This window comes from Physcomitrium patens, chromosome 3 (genome assembly GCF_059467195.1).
Source record: "Physcomitrium patens ecotype Gransden chromosome 3, ASM5946719v1, whole genome shotgun sequence".
Taxonomy (NCBI): Eukaryota; Viridiplantae; Streptophyta; class Bryopsida; order Funariales; family Funariaceae; genus Physcomitrium; species Physcomitrium patens.
The window spans coordinates 5,784,520-5,805,317 of NC_143412.1; the positions used below are offsets into that span (position 1 = coordinate 5,784,520).

General features: G+C 34.9%; 3 protein-coding genes across 4 annotated transcripts; 2 read left to right on the forward strand and 1 right to left on the reverse strand.

Moving 5' to 3' along the window:
• The first annotated feature begins 1,923 nt into the window (after positions 1–1,923).
• Positions 1,924–4,238, forward strand: LOC112279364 (uncharacterized). 2 transcript variants are annotated; one of them, XM_024513740.3, is made up of 3 exons: positions 1,934–2,238; positions 2,479–2,650; positions 2,991–4,238. In XM_024513740.3, the coding sequence occupies exon 3, from the start codon at positions 3,030–3,032 to the stop codon at positions 4,002–4,004; it is 975 nt and encodes a 324-aa protein (XP_024369508.1). In that variant the 5' UTR covers positions 1,934–2,238; positions 2,479–2,650; positions 2,991–3,029; the 3' UTR covers positions 4,005–4,238. The 2 variants fall into 2 exon arrangements, with proteins under 2 accessions (XP_024369509.1, XP_024369508.1); XM_024513741.3 differs by lacking the exon at positions 2,479–2,650 and having other exon boundaries at positions 1,924–2,238.
• Positions 4,239–4,729: 491 nt separating this feature from the next.
• On the reverse strand, positions 4,730–5,906 carry LOC112279366 (early light-induced protein, chloroplastic). Its single transcript, XM_024513745.3, has one exon. The coding sequence runs from the start codon at positions 5,728–5,730 to the stop codon at positions 5,029–5,031; it is 702 nt and encodes a 233-aa protein (XP_024369513.1). The 5' UTR covers positions 5,731–5,906; the 3' UTR covers positions 4,730–5,028.
• A 5,976-nt stretch (positions 5,907–11,882) lies between these two features.
• LOC112279368 (early light-induced protein, chloroplastic) lies at positions 11,883–12,988 on the forward strand. The gene has a single exon (XM_024513747.3). It carries the CDS (start codon positions 11,992–11,994, stop codon positions 12,691–12,693), a length of 702 nt encoding a protein of 233 aa, XP_024369515.1. The 5' UTR covers positions 11,883–11,991; the 3' UTR covers positions 12,694–12,988.
• Positions 12,989–20,798: the final 7,810 nt, after the last annotated feature.

Genomic DNA, 20,798 nt, shown 5'->3' on the forward strand with positions numbered 1-20,798 from the left:
ACAACTCGGTTATATAAAAATCAATTACGTTTCAAATTTGTGTAAGAAATAGTTACATTTTTTATCCCACTTAGACAAAGAGTAATTGTTGATAATTAAAATAGATTTTATATCTATTCTTGTTGAGTATGTTTTTAAGAAATAGATGCAATTTTTTGTAGAATTTTTATTAAACCAAAGTCAAAGATTTAATTAGATCCCTTTGAAATCTGTAATTATAACATCTTTTTTAAATTAAAATTACATCTAAATCTAAACAAATTTTCAAAAAGAAAATTCATCTATATGTAACCAAAAAAATTATAAAAAATACAAGTAACAAGATTACAGATGGTTATAGTTTTGTTTTTTAATCATAAGCTGGCAAGGAAATCATACAGATTATTTTTAAAGAATATAATACTTCCAAGCTAAAAATCCAAGTTGCAAGAAAATTCTATGACAGTTTCTTACAAATATATTTTCTTTGGATAAGTTTAAATAGTTACATGGCATAGTTGTAGATCCAATTTGCATCTAATAAATTTAATTAATATTTATTGAAATAAGTTCTATAAGAAACAATCATATTTTTCTTATATTTTGATTGTTTAGTAAAATTAGAGATTAATTAAATTATATTTACTACAAAATTTAGTATCTATTTTATAAAATGATCAATTATTGATCTCTTGGTCTATAAATAATGTTTCATATTCAAACAAGAAATTTATTAAATTTATTTAAAAAATTCAAAGATTTTTTTTTTAATAATATGATATTTTGATGTTCTTAATTGGAATTTTATGAATTATATAAACCTCTAATATTTAAAAGAAAACACATTATTGCACAATAATTATCTTCAAAAAATAAAATAAACCAAATTTAAATGATAAGAAATGTAGACAAAATATGATGTTTGCTAAGTAAAATAATAAATTATTTTATAATATAATTATTTTTTCAAATAGCAATAAAGTTATTCAATTGTATCAATAAAGTTATTCAATAGTATACCACAAATGTTGTTATAACAAGTCATTTAATTGTTTGATTTTCTTCTAATTTTAGAATAAAATTTCAATATATTTATGTTTCTATTTTTTATGTTGTAAAAGATATTCTCCAAATTGTAATATAAAGTGGAATCCTTCAAAAAATAAAATGTAATTTAGAAATTTATGATATAAAAAGCCTTTTTGGAAAAATAAAATTATCTTCTATTTTACACGTAAGGATTTTGGTACAAAATAATTAAATGCAAATTTCATTTCAATTAGACAATACATTATTTTAAAATCAAATTTGTTGAAATTAGAGGTTTGTAAATATGCAATAAAATCTAGAGAAGCATATAATCATGGTTGTTTTAGAATAGACAATGGTTGAAGAAGTCCATACAATTAATGTTGCAGAATCTTTGTCTAAGAGTATATATCACAAGATTTTATAATAACATCACATTCAATACCACCAAAAATATCTTTAAAATAACATTCAATAAATAACTAAATAAATAAGAATGCATATATATATATATATATAAACACATACCAATGTGATTTAGTGAGACTGTTTTTCAATTTGACGGTAACCAAAAAAACAACTTAAGCATTATTCCAGGAGGAAAAAAGAGTTGACAGTTTGACGAATCGCCACGTGCCTAATCGAGAGTTGAAATGTAATGTCAATTTGTTGGTAGCCACTGGAATCGTAGCACATTTTTTTTGGACGAGGTCTGTGGCAAACTTCAGAGCTGAGTGCACTCGATCCGATGCTTATGGACAAGGAAGTTGCAGAGTACGCGTTACCGACTGTAGCCTTCCTCGAAAAAGCTTTTGTCGCATCTGCTGTAGCCTTCTGTGCTGGACGTACCGACGAAGCACATTTTCGCGCTTACCAATCCCGAGGATTCTCTTGCTTTGGGTCAACTTCGGCGGCCTAGTCGGATTAAGGTCCTCTCACCAGGGAATTACCGAATACTGGCAATTGGGCGCCCCTTTGGGAGTATCAACGAGATAACCGCACCGATGCACGGTAGTTGTGACCAATTCTATTCCCTGGAGGTGTGGAACCCCCATCCCTCTCGTCAACTTGAAGGCGCAAGTTGCAACCCAAGTGCCTATTCCTCTGCGCGCGGTTGCTTCAAAAGCCCGCTCATCTGAAATCTGCAGATCTTTCAGTGAAAAGCAATGTCGAAGGTTTTGTGAGGACAGGGGCATGCGTGCGAGCGTTCGTCACCGGCTGCACTAATCGGTAGGCAGATTACGCAGGCAGTTTTGTTTTGTCTACTTCTCTTCCTGATTGATATCTTCTTGATGATTCACTGATGTATTATCTTCGCTACCTCTTCTCCTCAGAATTCGGCATATATGAGTATGTAAGCATCCACCGGGTGAATTCCACAATGCGAATGGTATTCGTTCCGATGAATCTTTCCTTAGATGTTGATGTTTGAGGAGTTTCTCTTGTCTGCTGGCAATAATTTTATTGTAGGTTCGGAGACGCGCAGTTTTCAAACTAACGTGCCGTCAAAGGTACGCGAGTTCGTCGCTTAATCGTGTATTAGATGCTGAGGGTGGAGTTTTTGGTTTTCCAATTGCCGAAGTGGTGAGCGGTGTTGCTCATTTTGTGGGCTGAAGAGATCTACTTCAGCAAACAGAAAAGTGTGAGTACCATCATCTGACAAATCTCGATCATAGGGTTGCCCTTCGGTCGTTCAAAACCTTCGCCGTTGAAGTGCAATGCCAGAAACCTTGTGATGTTTATTCCGCGCTTCCTGCTACCACTTATGTTATCGATGGTCTCGCTCTTTGGTCAAATGCGGAGTCTGAAATTTCCAAGGTATAAATGCTACCCTGGAAATTCCAGACCTAGAATTACTTGAAAGGTTGAGTCTCTGTTAGGTTTGTGGTGGTGATTTTCTCGAAGGGTAGTGAGTCCTAATGGGACTCTCGATTCCATTCCTTCATTCAATATATTTGTTCTGATTCTTACTTGGATTTCAGGAAGGTGTTGCTGTTACCTATCGCTCTCGCCGTGAAACCATGGCCGAGAATGGTCGAAAGAAATCGTCGGAGGTCCAAAAGCTAAGTGATCCTAATTTCTTGGTGGAAGTTGGAGTGGGTCCTCCGACGCCAACATTAGTTCCGCAAAGGCCAGGGACAGGAGTAGTTGTGGGAGGCCAGTATGCCGATGAGGTGAAAAGGTTCATCTGGAAGAAAGCACATTTTAGTCTAGATGACAACCGGATATTCGATAAGAATGGACGCTTGGTGGCCGTCTCTTACCACTGGGGAAAGAACCCGTACGAGAGCTTAGACCCTTTGAATGTTATTCCAGATAATCCAGTGGGAGAGTGGGAATCCGTTTGCTACATCTCAGGATACGACGGAATGCCTCAATTAAAAGTAAGGCCCGCGGCCTGGTCCTTGCACGGCAGACAGTACATTTACGACTGCAATGGCGAGAGAAGTTACTGTAACATAGCCAGCGTCTCGAGGCTGAAAACTATGTCCGTCCGACGCAACTTTGCGGTCTTCGCCGGAGACGAAGACTCAGAGCCCACGTACACCGTCCTGGTTGACCTAGCGGGGCGAACGATGCAGCTGGTGAATGCAAATGAGGAGCGCGTGGCGGTGTTCACGAAATCGGTGGAGACGCTGATTCTGAACGCTACTTTGGGGGTGGGATCGGAGTTCACCATCGATGTAGCACCGGGGGTGGACTGGACGGCCATGCTGGCCATCTGCATCGGGTTGAACCAAGTGGGAAAAAGCTATCAGAAGGACGCGATGAACAACTTCCTGGTAGACCCAGCGAAGGATGCGGCCATGGGCTACGCTTTGAACGAGGCCCTCTTGGTCGCAGACGGAATTCAATCGGGTGAAATCGAGGTGCCCGAACTCGGTGAAATCGAGGTGCCTGAAATCGAGGTACCCGAAGTCGAAGTACCGGAGGAAGTATCTAGTTTCTTTGGAACTGTTATGGAATCCTTACTTAGTGCGTTAGCAGAAGAATAGAACCTGCCACTGTTGCTCCAGCCATGTTGTGTGGCAATTGCCTACAATTGCTATAGAATGTACATTCCCTTCCAACAAGATAGAAAATTTCGAGTAAACAAATGCAAAGCATGAATTTCGAGCAGCGTATGATACGACGGTTGTTGCTAGTTGTACAAAGAAAGGCTGCAACATAAATTCCACGTGTACGGTATCATACATTTAATATTGGGTTTCCATTATCTTTTGAAAGTATCTCAGAATTCTTTCGAGTATATTGTTTGAAAAAATGTCTAAAATAAGCGCATCCTGAAGCCTTGCAATTGCAAACCAAGATAATAAGTAACAAATTGTAAAAATCCCCAACCTATTTACTAAATAAACCCATCCATCATTATTTTACCCCAGCCCTCGGTATACAAATTCATGAACTCGATCAATCTTGCAACATCCATCATCAATACCCGCACAACCAAAATAAATCAGTGCAAGATCTGCAACAAATAAAACTATTGCGCTTCAGGATCCTGTATGTCAAACATCCCATATTTCACAAAGTCATTTCGAAAACTCCAAACCTCAACTGAACAACTCCCGATAAAAACATTCATGTTACCACAGCACCACCCCAACAGCTCTAGAACAACATTACTTTGATTCGATTCTTCAAAATCATATGTTACATATTTACCAAGTTTGTATGCACCACTCAGAAAACATGGGTGGATTCACGCGCACCACCAGGCTAGGCCACAAAAATATGTATTTTCAAATCCTCACGCATGACACATAATTGAACAGTTCGTCAACAAGAAATTACTTCAAAACATACATGTCAGGTCCACGCTGGAGCAATCCATTCTCAGCACGCAAGGCCGGCTGTTTCCTACTTCCATATGAACAGACGCCGGGGCAAGCATCCAATCTCCTTCACCTGACTATCGACTCAACGAACTACCAAAACTCTACAATCGGCACTGTACAATCTTGCAGCAGTCCAGGAATTGATCCCTCCGCGCCTGCCTGCCTGCCTACCTACATACATTTAGTGGAACACGGGAGCTCCGCGGATCAGCTCCGTGACAACCAGCGACAAGAATCCCAGCATCGCCAGCCGCCCGTTCCATCGCTCAGCCCGCGCCGTGAACGGCCCGAAGCTGCGAGCATCCGTCGACTCGCCGTTCATGATCGGCACCAGCGACGCGTACGTGAACAGCTGCACCGCGCCCACGAAGTACACCAGCCCGCTCGTGGTGGGGTTGAACAGCTGCTCCGCCACCGTCAATCCCGTCGCCTTCTCCGCGAAGAACGCCCACACGATGCCCAACATCGCCAGCCGGCAGTTGATGGTCTCGGGGGCAGCCCCGTCGAACGCGAACACGCTGAAGAAGGACTTGTCGCCGGTCTCGGGCCGCCTCTCGATCTCGGGGCGGGGGGTGAACCCCACAGCCTGGTCGAACCCCGGGGTGGGCTTGGCGCCGAAATACGAGCGCTGCTCCGACTCGTTGGTCTCCATGTTCTTCAGGATCTCGCCCTCCGTGATGTCCTTCTTCGTGCTCTCATTGATGGTTTCCCGCAGGCCCTTGCCCGCCTCGCATCGAACTCGTCCGGCCAGCGACGCGCCCAGTCTGGGTCGGTCCACCACGCGGGAAGCAGCGCTGGACAGCCTCGTGGAGGAGGGGGCCAGGGCCATGAGGCCGCCGGCCATGGTTGCAGCGGCAGACATCTGAGACATCGCGGCGGCCATCGTCCTGTTCTACTCACGAATATGAGAGGCAATCAATCGGCCTCCTAAATCTCTTCTGGATTGATGATAATGCGAGATATCCGATTGAAGGCTCAATTTCTTAGTTGGTCGTTTGCAAAACTATGAGAACTGCTGCAAAACGATTTAGGATCTGTTGAAGTAACATGAAACCGCGTCATTTATACACGAGGTTCATTTGCCTGAGCCCGTTTGTTCCAGAATGCGAGCGCCGTAGATGGGCATGCAGAGGAAGCAGCCAGATGCAAGCTGCAGGGCTCGACAGAGCATGGTTGTGGTCAGGAGGGGAATGCGAGAGGTAAATCGTGTGGCATGTGGCAGTGAACGGCTCTGTGTAGTGTAAAGCGACGGTTTGGCTCAACAGAGTTCACCACGTTTCCAGATTTCGCGTGAGCAGGCGATGGGGTGGGATGTGCAGCGCTACGATGGGGCGCGACGGTGTCCGTGGATTGAACCTTCGGCTGTAGCTCTTCCACCGCGTCGTCCGTCACGTACCCTCCTGGCCATCGACGACGGCTGCGCTGCAGCCACAGAATTGCCCCCTCTCTTTGTGGTTTCCATCTTTAACACTGCTCGCAGGATTCTGTCACAATATTGGCTCTGTTGTATGGGTTTCACTTTTCTTTATTGAGTTAGTATCTTGTCCAGTTTGAAAATTTGAATCTATGTCAAAATATCACAATCTGAAGTGAGTGGATGGGTTCAGAGTGCGATTGATTCTTTGGGTTTGAGACCAAGGTTATTTTATTTGCTGTGCTTACTCTTTTGTCAGGTCTGAGACACACTTATTTGTAGATGTTGTGTTTAACATCAAGTTTCCTCACGAATTCCATGTGTTTTAAGAATAGTATTGAAGATATTTCAAAAACTGGAAGATACATAGTGTAATGACTTTAACACACACAAGAAGATGGTCAATGTGGCACCTTAGTGGATTACAACTTTTAATATCTATTTGAAAGCGTTTTTCTAAATGATAGAAAATGAGTTCAAGAATAGTTATATATATACCAGACAAGACATTAGAGATTTAAACAACCTTATTTGTTAATAAAAGAAGGGAAAGAAGAGAATTTGTGTTGAAAGAAAGGTTTGAATTTAAAAGTTCATAGAAATATAAATGAAAATAAATGTCTTTTATAGAAGATAACACTACAATATAAATTTGTTACTTCACCCATATAACTTATATTAGAAATTATAAACTCTAAATGTGAATCAAGTATAAAATAATTAAAGATATGAATCAAAGTGTATTAATATTTAGATTTTCAAAGTTGTGCAATGCAACCAATGATGTCTAAAATAAATTTTTAAATGTTTTCATGATTTAAAAAGACTTCAAATTTCATTAAAGTTTTCTTTTTGGATACAACCTTATTATCAAAGTATTCTAACATTTCAAAGTAAGAAACAAAGTTTTGCAAATGAGTAACAAATGTTGAATATGTACATTGTGTTACAAAAGAGGTTTTATAAGTTGAGATGATGGATGCTCCTTCATACTTTAGATCAATTAAAGTAATATTTTTGTTTTTATTTTTATTTTTAAAAACAAAGAGCTTGCTTTTATCTCGTCAAATTGATACAAAAAACAAAATTACACAACATTGAGTTATAAGTTTAATAACTTTCATAAGAAGTTATTATAATAATTATTATATTATGTGTTGTCTTGTTTCAAAATACATTGGGCATTTGATTATGGAAGGTAGAGTTAAATTTTGCAACTACCTAAGAAACTCTTATAGGTTTGGACTAATTAAGAGCAATGTTATGTATTTCTAGTTCAAGATATTTTAATAAAAATATAATGTGTTCAAATACACTCTTCTTTTTTATCATAACCATGTAGAAACTCTTATTACTTTGTTATGTTTATTTGTTTGCAATATCAAATTTTCCTTTAAAATTAGAACTCTAGTCACTAAACTTTATATAGCTATAGCTTTGAAATACACTATTTAACAAGTGTGAATTTTTGCACACTTATACCACTATAAGCATTCTATAAAATTACAAAAATTTAGCTCAATCATATTCATATATTGTGTGAAAAAAGCCAAAAATACCACACTAATGTCCTTCAAATTCCAACTTGAAAGAAGTTCTAATATCAATTTTTTAATTTCTAATTATTTATTTTGGTTCAAAATTCATTTATAGCTAAGCCATTAAGACTTCTAATAGCCTGCTAAGATTCATCTTAGTTTATTTAGCAGATATTCAAATATTGCAAGAATCGTAACCAATCCTAAAAGTTATTAAATTTGGTACCTCTTTGTATCTATGATATGAGATCTTTTATTTGCATTGTTACAATAGCATAAATTTTAACACATGTTTATTATATATAATAAGTCATATACTCAAAAAATTCCAACCATATGTAGTTTTTTAATTGCATAAACCATCCAAGAAAGCTAGCTCTAATTATATTTTGTAAAACCTGAATTGCCAATACAAACCCTGACTTTGAATAGTTCTTTCAAAGTCAATCCAAAGCAAATTGAAACCAATCTTTTGTATTTAAAACAAGCTTAAGGTAATTTTGCCAATCTTCTAAGCCAATCTCCAAAATGCATCCTTATTTTGCCCTAGGCTATTGTTTTAGTAGCTACAAGTCTAATTTTGACTATGACTTAGAAATAATTGTCTCCCAAGTATCAATTCAACTTATCCTAGGATTCTTTTAGCATGATCCTATACTTAACATTACTTTAGAGTCAATCATTTGTTCTAATTATCTAATCACCTCATCTTTATAGTTTTTTGACTTGTTCAAGGTGGTATAAGGATTTTTATTCTAAAATAGAGCCTTAAAGAATACTTTGCTAATCTACTTTAACGTACTAGATATAAAGACAAGCAAAATAAAACCTTAGTAGGCTTTCATAAAACCTTGTTAAATGTCTTGAATTCTTCTTAAACTAAGATAGTAAAGTATTAGTTTAAGATCTCTCTTGATTATATTTTACCACATAGCTATGTCAATACACAACAACAAAAAGAAACTACAAAACATCTATTTTAGCAATAAGATGAGTTCACTATTAATGCACTTAGCTACAAGTATTGATATTAATTATTATATTTAGATTAATATTTATTTTTATTAAATTAGTCTCTAATGCTAAAGACCTTCTTACTTAATATGTTGTACAAAAAGATTTTTTATTACAAAATAATTCGTGCTTATAATCAAACACATTATAAAGTAAGTGTAATTCTAGTAGAAAAATACACTCCAATTTGAAAGATGTCATCAACTTAAGAAATATTGGGTATTTTAGAAATAAAGCAATATTTTTTAATAAGTATTCTTGAGTGTTTTGAGTTTTGAAGGTTATACCAAAAAGCAAGTAAATTTACTTGATGAGTCTACAAAAGACAAGAAATGGAGAGAATTATATTGCCAAGTCTAGGATAAGTGGTTATCCAGTTGACATGGTGTTGTTGTTAAGCTCTCTTATTGGACTTAATAAATATTGGGAGCATTACCAAAAAAGTTAAATTAGACTTCAAATCTTATTGTGATATGTCCAATTTGTATGTCACATTGAATTGAAATTATTGTAATAAAAAAAGAAGTGGGTTTATAACTAAAGTGTACATTCTATTTTGTGTTCTACTTTTGTACTATTAAAAACCTTTTAGACTAATGATAAATATTGGAAGAATATTTGCATTGATTTATATTACAATTTAAAGTTGGGATTTTTTTTCAATTGGACTTTTCGTTAACTTGAAGAGGTTCATGAAAAGATAAGAAAAAATTAACCTTGTTGCCTAAATTGGTCATTAATGCCAATCAAATTAAGTCTAATGTAGGGCAAATGTTAAAGGTGTGATTACATCAATTGTAATTAATACCAATTGGTGTTACTTATAAGTCCCAAGTTATCAAGATAACTAATTAATCTAAACCAAATAGTAAACAATTTTGTTTATTTTAACTTTTGTATTTGGTAGTGTGCCTCTTTGAATTCAAATTAATAAAATGTTGGCTAAACCAAATTAATAAGAAAAAAATAATTCAATAAGTCTATATACAAAATATTTTAAGATCAAATTTAAACAAATATCTAATAGCATTTAACAACATCAAACTTTTTACATAGCTAGTAGTATTGAAGAATTTAGATTCTAAAATTACAATTTGAAGTAGAAACATAATTTTATTTGAAGTAAAATTTTGAAAGAATATGTATGCTTTGTTAGTTAAAAACCATTATACTTAAATGGTTAATAATATAATGATCCTTTTAACAATACTATTATATATGTTGTCAATTTTTAAAAACACTATGTAACTTATTTAGAAATCTCAGTTTTTTTTGAAAATCTCTCTCTCTCTCTCTCTCTCTCTCTCTCTATATATATATATATATATATACATACATACATGTACTCTTAGAAAAAAATGCCACTGGTTACCTTAGTTTCTAATTTAATAATTTTATTTTGTATGTTTCCATTACAAAAATATTCTAAGTATAATACATCAATTTCAAATAGAAGAAATACATAATAAAAAAATAAAGTCTAATTAATCATTTATCTTTCCAATAAATTTTACGTTTATTACTTGATGCATTCCAAAAACATTACTTGTGTAGTCTGATTTGATGTTATATTTATACATAGATCTCTTCTACCAGCATTAAAAAATTACGTACTGGATCAAATAATCTTCAAAAGAATTAAAATTCATCAAATAAGTCTTCTTATAACGTTCTGGAACAATTAGATCGTAATCAAGATACCCAAAAAACTAATATATCATTCCAAAACCAAAAACTTTGATATTTACTTCCACATAAAAAACTAAATCGTGGTAAACATAAAAGATAAAATAAAATGAAATAACAAGTCAAGGTTTTTGATATAAACTAAGGATATAAATATAAAAAGAAAAAAAATACTTGTAAATTCTTAAGTACAACTGTATCCAAAACAAAAATATAAAACCAAAAAAAAAAAAAAAAAAAAATCTATTAAAAACCTAAATTTGAGAAAACTTAAACTAAATATATTTTTTCTTTTTTCATTTTTTCATCTTTTACATAAAAATCACTAATTCTCCAAATCTAAAACTCGGATCATGTATACCATTCTTTTATGTATAAATACATACATACATACATATATAAATCACTTCTACTAGCTATATCAATACAGAATATAAATCATTGCTTGTATTCTAACTATAAAATATATATACCATGAAAATGCCTAAAACCCACAAATCTAATCTTGATGTGCAGACAACAAAAATAAATAAATAAATAAAAATAAGAAAGAAAAAAGAAAGAAAAAAAAAGAGCTTCAAATAAATCGCAACCACTCCTACAAAGACCAATTTTACTTCTTTTTAGAGACTATTTTAAAACTAAATGGTTTAAATTCTAGAACTTCTCATATTGGCATAGAAAGATTAAAAGCCCGAACAATGAAAACATATCCATTCTCGTATACATATCACTGGTGAGCTAAGAATAAACCGAACGAAGCGACCTGCACCTCGAAAGAGAGGTTGTGTGTGTTGCTGGTGGTCAACACTGTTGAGCACGAGAGATCTGGTCACGCGAGGGGAAAGCAAACGCACATGAGCTCCGCAGCCAGCCTATGAGCGCCTGATGGAGGCACACTCTTGCGGCCAATCCAGACGCGAGGAACAGGCCGTGCCTGGATGCCTCCGTGGTGCCTCCGGAACAACCGAAATTTGGAGGGAGTCCAGTCTGAGTGCACCACGCAGGCATCGACGCTCTGCCTCCTCCTGGCGTCTGCCTTGGCTCTCTATCATCCAGAGGCAGTCGCCTCGATGCGCTTTTCTCCACATTTCCGCAGACGTGGTGGTATTCCTCGCCCAACGCCCTCACTTTTGCGAATGTTTCCGATTCATCGCCACATGCCATCCTCTTGTGCCCCTCATCTCCATCCTTCTCTGTCGCGCCCTGCAGCTTGCAGCTGGGCGCACCTTCCGCATTGCCATCTGCGGCAACCCCACCAGGGCTTCCTCAGATTCTCCCACAGGCCCTTGCACATAAGCCCAGGCGCTCCGCCCCCAATTGTCATCATCGCAACATCCATCAACCTTCCACCGCGCGGCGAAATAAACCGGATCGACAACCATTCACGTTATTATTCAGTAGCCTGTCTTTGCTGTGCAGCGCACTCTTTCCTCCGCGCGATTTAGGAGGCCGATTGATTGCCTCTCGTATTCGTGAGTAGAACAGGACGATGGCCGCCGCGATGTCTCAGATGTCTGCCGCTGCAACCATGGCCGGCGGCCTCATGGCCCTGGCCCCCTCCTCCACGAGGCTGTCCAGCGCTGCTTCCCGCGTGGTGGACCGACCCAGACTGGGCGCGTCGCTGGCCGGACGAGTTCGATGCGAGGCGGGCAAGGGCCTGCGGGAAACCATCAATGAGAGCACGAAGAAGGACATCACGGAGGGCGAGATCCTGAAGAACATGGAGACCAACGAGTCGGAGCAGCGCTCGTATTTCGGCGCCAAGCCCACCCCGGGGTTCGACCAGGCTGTGGGGTTCACCCCCCGCCCCGAGATCGAGAGGCGGCCCGAGACCGGCGACAAGTCCTTCTTCAGCGTGTTCGCGTTCGACGGGGCTGCCCCCGAGACCATCAACTGCCGGCTGGCGATGTTGGGCATCGTGTGGGCGTTCTTCGCGGAGAAGGCGACGGGATTGACGGTGGCGGAGCAGCTGTTCAACCCCACCACGAGCGGGCTGGTGTACTTCGTGGGCGCGGTGCAGCTGTTCACGTACGCGTCGCTGGTGCCGATCATGAACGGCGAGTCGACGGATGCTCGCAGCTTCGGGCCGTTCACGGCGCGGGCTGAGCGATGGAACGGGCGGCTGGCGATGCTGGGATTCTTGTCGCTGGTTGTCACGGAGCTGATCCGCGGAGCTCCCGTGTTCCACTAAATGTATGTAGGTAGGCAGGCAGGCAGGCAGGCAGGCGCGGAGGGATCATGGGCGGTGGATAGCATCGCCGTGGGGTGGCTGCGTGTGTATGATACTGTGGCGGAGTTCGCTTGTGTAGCGGAGCTGGGACGGCGATGGGGCTGGGGAAGCTGGTATACAATTTCGTGCTGGGATGAGATGGCTAAGCGGTAGGCCTGCGAGAGGCGGGCAGGATCAGTTGTGAAGGACCATGCAGGATGTACAGTGTATTGTTGAGATGGCGTTGAGCGTGAGTAATTGGAGATGAATTGAGAAACATCGTTTGTTTGGGGGTGTGTGATGTGGGATGTGCATGCAGTGGTTTGAGGGCAGGGATCGTTGTCTGAATGAGATGTTTTGTTACAAGAATGATTGGATTTCAGCAGACGTCATGAGAATGGGATGCTTTGTTATAAGAATGTTAAGATTGTAGCTATCGCAGAGGTGCATTTTGTGCAACATGATATTCGTTTCAGGGAGGTGATTTGTGGAATGTGATGCGGGCAAAGTAAAGGTGCTGTTCCGGTAGTGGAACAGAATTGTGAATGGGTTTTTCGTCGAGAGACCGCTTCTCAAAATGAGGGTATCCATCGATTTAGATACTTGATGTTGCAGTGATTTCAAAAGCGCTTGAGTATTTGTTTCACCGGGTGCATGTTAGTATTGTCATGAAGAGTTGGATGACGGGTTTATAGTTATGTAAAACGCCGTTGCAGTAGTGATCTTCTAATGCAAATGGTGTGAATTTGTTACTGCAATGGAAGTAAAAAATTGAAAACAGTGTTGCAATTGTCCAGGTGGTGATGTAGGAGCGGTGTAGTTGTGGTTGAGATTGTTGGTCATGAGAATTATGTATATTTTGCACTATATTTCTTTTGCTTGAGATAACCAAGTAAGGGTGCAACTTTTTGCAGCAGCATGGGCTATAATTGCTAGTGTAATGGCATGGACTTTGAAGAGAACTTTAAGGAAGTTTGTGTGAAATGCTTTCTATAGTTGTTAGTTGTGATTACAACTTTTTGTATGCTATAGCATTTAGAATAGACATCGGGGGTAAATGGAATGTTCTTTAATAAATCATGACATTAGAGCATTGTGAGTAAAAATATAATTTTAGATTTTAATTATATGGTTAGTAATTGGTATCAAATAAACATATATTTGTTTTATAAATTTATAACAATAAGGTGTTTTATACTAAAGTGAATTGGGTGATATTTTTTCTTTGATGATATCTCAAAATATTGTGACATATTTCCAAATATTACTTGATACTATAGAATCACCCACATTGTGTAATGGATAACTTTGGAATCTAAATTTAAAAAGAAGGGCCAATGAAATCACTAAAATTGCCTTGCTTGCTTTAACTATGTATCTCTGCCTTAACTGCCTTGACTCTTCCAAATCACTAAAATGTCAAGTGATATTTTAGAAACTTGAAGAGGGTAATGAAGTTTGAAAGGTGATGTTTTGGGAGGTATCATTTTTAGTGATCCATGATATTTAGTTTCCTAAAAACCAAAAACTCGTAATATTTATTGATCCAAAAATATTAAGTCTAAATTTCTTTTTTAGGAAGGTTTGTATATCAAGGGAAGAATAGAATAAGGTAACTTTCACTTTCGATATTTATTACTTTTAGGTGGTAGTTGCTGCTCTTATTAATAATTTCTATAGTTTGACTTTTATACTCTGGAAAGCATATTCTTTGATATTGTATATACTAAAGATATACTAACTAAATTTGTGATGTTGTCATGGTTTTCCAAAAAGTTTAGTTTGTCAATATTAGGATACTATCTTATACATTAGTAAAAAACTTTTGCAATCAAGTTCTTCAAAATTGATTCTACATTAATATTACAACAAAGTCTAGAAATAAAAGAAAATTGTTGAGTGATGAAATATTGTAGGGGATAATTTACCTTTTACAAATCAAGTCATGGACTTGCCATACAATTAACTGCATATGTAAAACAATTCAATCTGATTTATATATATTTTTATATATTGTAAATAAATAACATATTATTATTGATGATTTCAAAAAATGGTAATTAATAACCATTCATTTTTATTTTTTTAAATTTTTGGTGTTAATATGATAGACTTCTTCTATCAAATACATGGAAGTATTCACATTGAGATTACTTTTTAAAAATAAAAATATATTTGAATTAAATTTTGAGAATTAAACTTTTTAAGCATATCAAACTGATATAGGTACTTGTTGATTTTACAACAAGTTTTCAAACTTATATATGAAAATACTATTTGATTTTTTAAAAATATCACAAACACTTAATTTTGTATATTCAATACCTTATATACACTTATAATTTTTGCAATGAAGTTTCATCATTTCATAAATTTAATTACTTGATATTTGATAATTAACTTTATCAACTATGTAGAATATTAACCACATGATATATGATAAATTTTTTCCAATTTTCATGTATCAATGAAAAATTCACATGGCATCAAGAAAAAAATTTGATTTTTGTGTCAAATACAGATGAATTTTGGATTTTTATAACTCATATTTATTATCATACCTTTTTTTTTTTAATTTTTCAAAATGGATTTATTTACTTAATTTATTTGAAATAAATGATATCTTCAATTGAATAAACATACACACACATAAATGTACAGTCAATCTGTATATGTTCTTGATAATACTTGAAAATTACATCATTGAGCAACCTTGTTCTCAATAATAAACACTATTTTCCAAATCGATACATTATTGAAACCAATGAGCATATAAACCTAGGATGTTATTATGGTATAATTTATAGATACACAAAAAATTGGTCCTAAGGAGGATCAAGGAATTCATATTAATTGTAGTGAAAACATCATTTCCATCAACTAAATTATTAGAGCACAAATTCATGTGATCTGTTGAGAATCTCAACTTTCAAGGGGTTGGAAGTGTTGGAAGGGAGTTTTGTTCTCCTATCATTGATTCTCTCTGTTTTTTTTGTTGAAATACCAAGTGTGGTGTATATTTTAGTACACTCCTCTAGTGAAAAGAATATCAACATATAAATGTTAAGCTTAAAATTTCATTGTAAGAATTTCTCCTTAACCATTGAAGGCTGTTTTATCTTGAATTGTCACTATCATCAATATATTGATGTTTGTCCCAAATGTCTAAGTACGTCCCTTACAAACAATAACCATACAAACTCAACTGATAATTTGTGATAAAAATTAAAAAATACTAACATGAATAAACACAATAAAACTACGTTTTTTGTTGAATCAAATGTTTGTTGGTTCTAATATCTAGTTGCAATATATTGAAGAGAAACAATAAGAATAGTCTTAAATATAGATGAAAATAGTATACCAAAGGGAGTTAAAACACCCACCACAACCTCATTTGTTTGCAAGATTGTCTCTTCCAAGTTCTCTTGACTTGATCAGTTCTGTTTAGATAGATAAGAGAATTCATATGCTTTGGTTTGCAAAAGTAGTCAATCAATTGTATTGCAAGGATCCTATATTGTGTGCCATCTAGCATTAACTTGAGACATCATTCAAATCCATATTCTTGAATATCATGCAAAATATATCTGATATCAAGCACAATGAAAAGCAAATATCAAATAAGCAGCATAAAACTTTTGGCAACCTCATTTTCAAATATAATAGAAGCTCTCAACTATTCTAAATTCAAGTGATAAAAACTTGGTTTGCGTAACAAATCAATGAACATCAAAGTTGATTCTGTAATAATAACTAATTACTATTTGATTTATACAATAATAACCAATAAGCATCAAATTGCCATCTTGTCAAACAAATTGAGTTTCTACTCACTTGATTATATCACTTGCTTCACATCTTCTTGCAACTAATCCATTTCCATGCACAAAATATACAATGACCATCTTCTTTAATCCTTGGCTACTAAATATATGGAAAAGGCTACAGTTAGCCACAAATGAAGCAAGATTTGACATTACCTTTTTGATTTGGATAGTTGCCCTTGCCTTGACATGAATAGAGTGCTGAATCTTTACTTTGAGGCTCCTTTTCTTTCTTCTTGGTTACTTCATGGATAAGTCTTGCCGTCACATAGTCCATTATAAGCTCTTTTAGCTTAATAGACTCTAATGCCACAATAAGGTAGTTGTAAGATTTAGAAAGGCTCATCAGCAAGGTCATGACAATATCACTTTCTTTTAAAGGCTTGTCAACAATTGATAGTTGGTTTGCAAGAGCCTTTACCTTATTCACATGAGTCATGAAATCTTCACCTTCTTCCAACTTGCAAGTAAAGAACTTCCTCCTTGTAAAGATGATGTTGAATAAGTTCTTGCTCTCATAGATGTTGCAAAGAATCTTCCATGCTTTCGCTAATTCTTTGCAAGAGATAATGTGGAAGAAGTTGGCTTCATCCACATTGATTGCAACCCATCCAAAAGCCTTCTTTTCATGACGTTTTAACTCCTTCTTCTCCTTCATATCAGCATCTTTGCTTGGAGCCTCTTCACTTTCATCTACAATATTCCAAAGATCCAAAGACACCAACAAAAGCTCTATTTTTACCTTCCAATGGTAGAAATTCTCACCTCTGAACTTCTCAATTACTTCCAATCCTTCACCTTTATATGAAGCCATGTCGAAGGGAGAGATGTATTAAAAAAAATTGAAACAAGAAGTCCTAATGTTCTCAAAATCAGCAAGAAAGTATTGCTGCGATAGAATCACATAATCCTTCTTTGTGAACAAACTAATATTCTTCTTTTCAAAATCACTCTCAACTCCACTTCTAAGGCTTTTCACAAGTCTAATGACCTATCTAAATGTCTCAAATCTGAATTTCTACTCAAATATCACTCTTATGCTCACAAATCACATCTATATATCATAAGAGGTCTTTTAAGCACAATCAACACCTTTAAAACATGAAACTACAAAGTGAAACCACAAAGGATCTATCTCAGCAATAGCACAATGTAAGTGTTCTATAAATTTTTCTTAAAGAGAAAAATCAAATACCAACACCAAAATGCTCTTAACCACTAGTAAAAGCAAACCACAAGACACTCTTGATGGTTGAGAGGTCCTATAAACCATCTTTGAAGAGAACAAAGATTAAAGTATGTGGCAAATACAATTTGCTACATCTTAGATTTCTTCAACATATGATGACCGCTCCTTGTGGAACTTAACCTTAGAAATGCGGATAATGTCACAAACATACACATATAAACCAATAATTACTTATATGGTTAGATAAAAGTAAATAAAAGTAAATTAATTCTAGAATATCTTTTATGAAAGCTTCTTAGAAGCTTCATAGATGTTGCTTTGATTTTATATGTATCTATAATTAATTTTTTAGGTTAGAAACGTGGCCAATAAGTTAACCATGTGCTATATATGTTGGTAGCTTGAAGAACAAGCTAACCATATGGCGTACACATAAAAAATCTTGCCTTGTAAGCTAAGGCATGTGTCTTGCAAAGTCAATACATATTAGAGGTCCTAAAGAACATTGCTACATAGCTCTTAATTAGACAATATATATAAAGGCAAGAATAAAGCCCTCTTCACTCTTATCAATTCTTTTCTTGCTTATAATCTAAATTCAAGAGTTTCTATTTTCTTTATCTTTTGGCAATAGCCATTCTAATATCCTTTTAATATATATACTACTTTATTTCTATTTTGTCATTTTTCTTTTTACACAAATTTTTCAGATTTATGCATCTTTTTTCCAGTTCATGTCCTTGACAAATTGCTATTGTCAAAGACAAGACGACCATAAAGTCTTGAAACAAGACTAAGGACTAGAAAGGCATTGAGAAGAGGGAAGAAGGCTTCACTCTTGCTTCCATATATACTCTCTAACAAGGAGTTATATTGCAATATTCTATTCAACATCCAACACGTGTTAACTTTGTTATATACATGACTTAACTTGCAATGCAAGATATGTATATATGTGCCACATAATAAGCTTGTTCCACAAGCTACTAATGCATATGTTATGTGGCTAACTTGTTGATCAAGTTTTTAGGCTATCAATTAACTACAAACACATGTAAAGTCAAAGCAGTGTCTATGAAGCTTCTAGAAAGTTATTTTAGAAGATATTATGAAATTAATTTATATGTACTTACTTCTACTTAATCTTATTGATAAATATTAGAAAAAATATATATATCCGTGATAATATATAATATTTATTTCTTTCACATATATGTATAAGTATATATTGTAGATAGATAATTATATTATTAAATTCACTTGATTTTATATAAATTAGCTATTAAAATTAATATTTTCATACTAATTTTTTGTAACGATAATCACATAATTTCAAAATAAGTTAAATATTATCAAAGTAATAATTTATTTTTAATAGAATAACTTGCAAAGCTTACAATCATATAATACTTGATAATATAAAGATCTTATTTAAGCAAGAATTTTTAATATTTGATATTTTAAAAGATATCTCCATTGTAAAAAAATTAAATATTATAAAATCTTATAATTATAAAATATAATAATACTATTTCAAAAAAATGATCAAAAATATTTTATAGCTTAGAATTTAAAATAATATATAATTGATACTATATAAAATTTTATTAATTGATTTTAATTTAATCATTTTTTATTATTTTTTATAATAAATTAAATTTTGATCAATACTATCAATCAATAAATCTTACATTGTAATTCCTAAACTTTATATTTAAAATAGAATTATATCTATCAAAGATATGCCTAAATATCAGTGCAAAGATTTTTGTCCAAAAAGTTAATATAGTCTAGAATTCACAGTTCATTTTATAGTTGATCATATCAAAAGACTATGTTGTGCTAGATTGCTGGTGATAGCATTGGAGTGGCAAGAAGGGAATTAAGTAGGATAAAAGAGCAACAATGCTTATAATTTTTTGATTTATTTTCAAGCTCAAGTGTAAAAAATACTTGATTTGTGTTTTTGATCCATTGCATACTGAAAATTTTGCCTTTGATTGCCTATATTATGTTCAAAAGCAGATAATACCTTGATCAAAATAGAGTGATATTTATAATTCATGTTTTTGATTGTTGAATTTATGAAATTGATATCTTTTGGCATTATCTTTTGGTAGGGATCACACATAATTGGAAGTCATGCACATCACTGGTATTACATCTCAAAGGCTAACTGTAGCCTTTTCCATATATTTAGTAGCCAAGGATTAAAGAAGATGGTCATTGTATATTTTGTGCATGGAAATGGATTAGTTGCAAGAAGATGTGAAGCAAGTGATATAATCAAGTGAGTAGAAACTCAATTTGTCTGACAAGATGGCAATTTGATGCTTATTGGTTATTATTGTATAAATCAAATAGTAATTAGTTATTATTACACAATCAACTTTGATGTTCATTGATTTGTTACGCAAACCAAGTTTTTATCACTTGAATTTAGAATAGTTGAGAGCTTCTATTATATTTGAAAATGAGGTTGCCAAAAGTTTTATGCTGCTTATTTGATATTTGCTTTTCATTGTGCTTGATATCAGATATATTTTGCATGATATTCAAGAATATGGATTTGAATGATGTCTCAAGTTAATGCTAGATGGCACACAATATAGGATCCTTGCAATACAATTGATTGACTACTTTTGCAAACCAAAGCATATGAATTCTCTTATCTATCTAAACAGAACTGATCAAGTCAAGAGAACTTGGAAGAGACAATCTTGCAAACAAATGAGGTTGTGGTGGGTGTTTTAACTCCCTTTGGTATACTATTTTCATCTATATTTAAGACTATTCTTATTGTTTCTCTTCAATATATTGCAACTAGATATTAGAACCAACAAACATTTGATTCAACAAAAAACGTAGTTTTATTGTGTTTATTCATGTTAGTATTTTTTAATTTTTATCACAAATTATCAGTTGAGTTTGTATGGTTATTGTTTGTAAGGGACGTACTTAGACATTTGGGACAAACATCAATATATTGATGATAGTGACAATTCAAGATAAAACAGCCTTCAATGGTTAAGGAGAAATTCTTACAATGAAATTTTAAGCTTAACATTTAT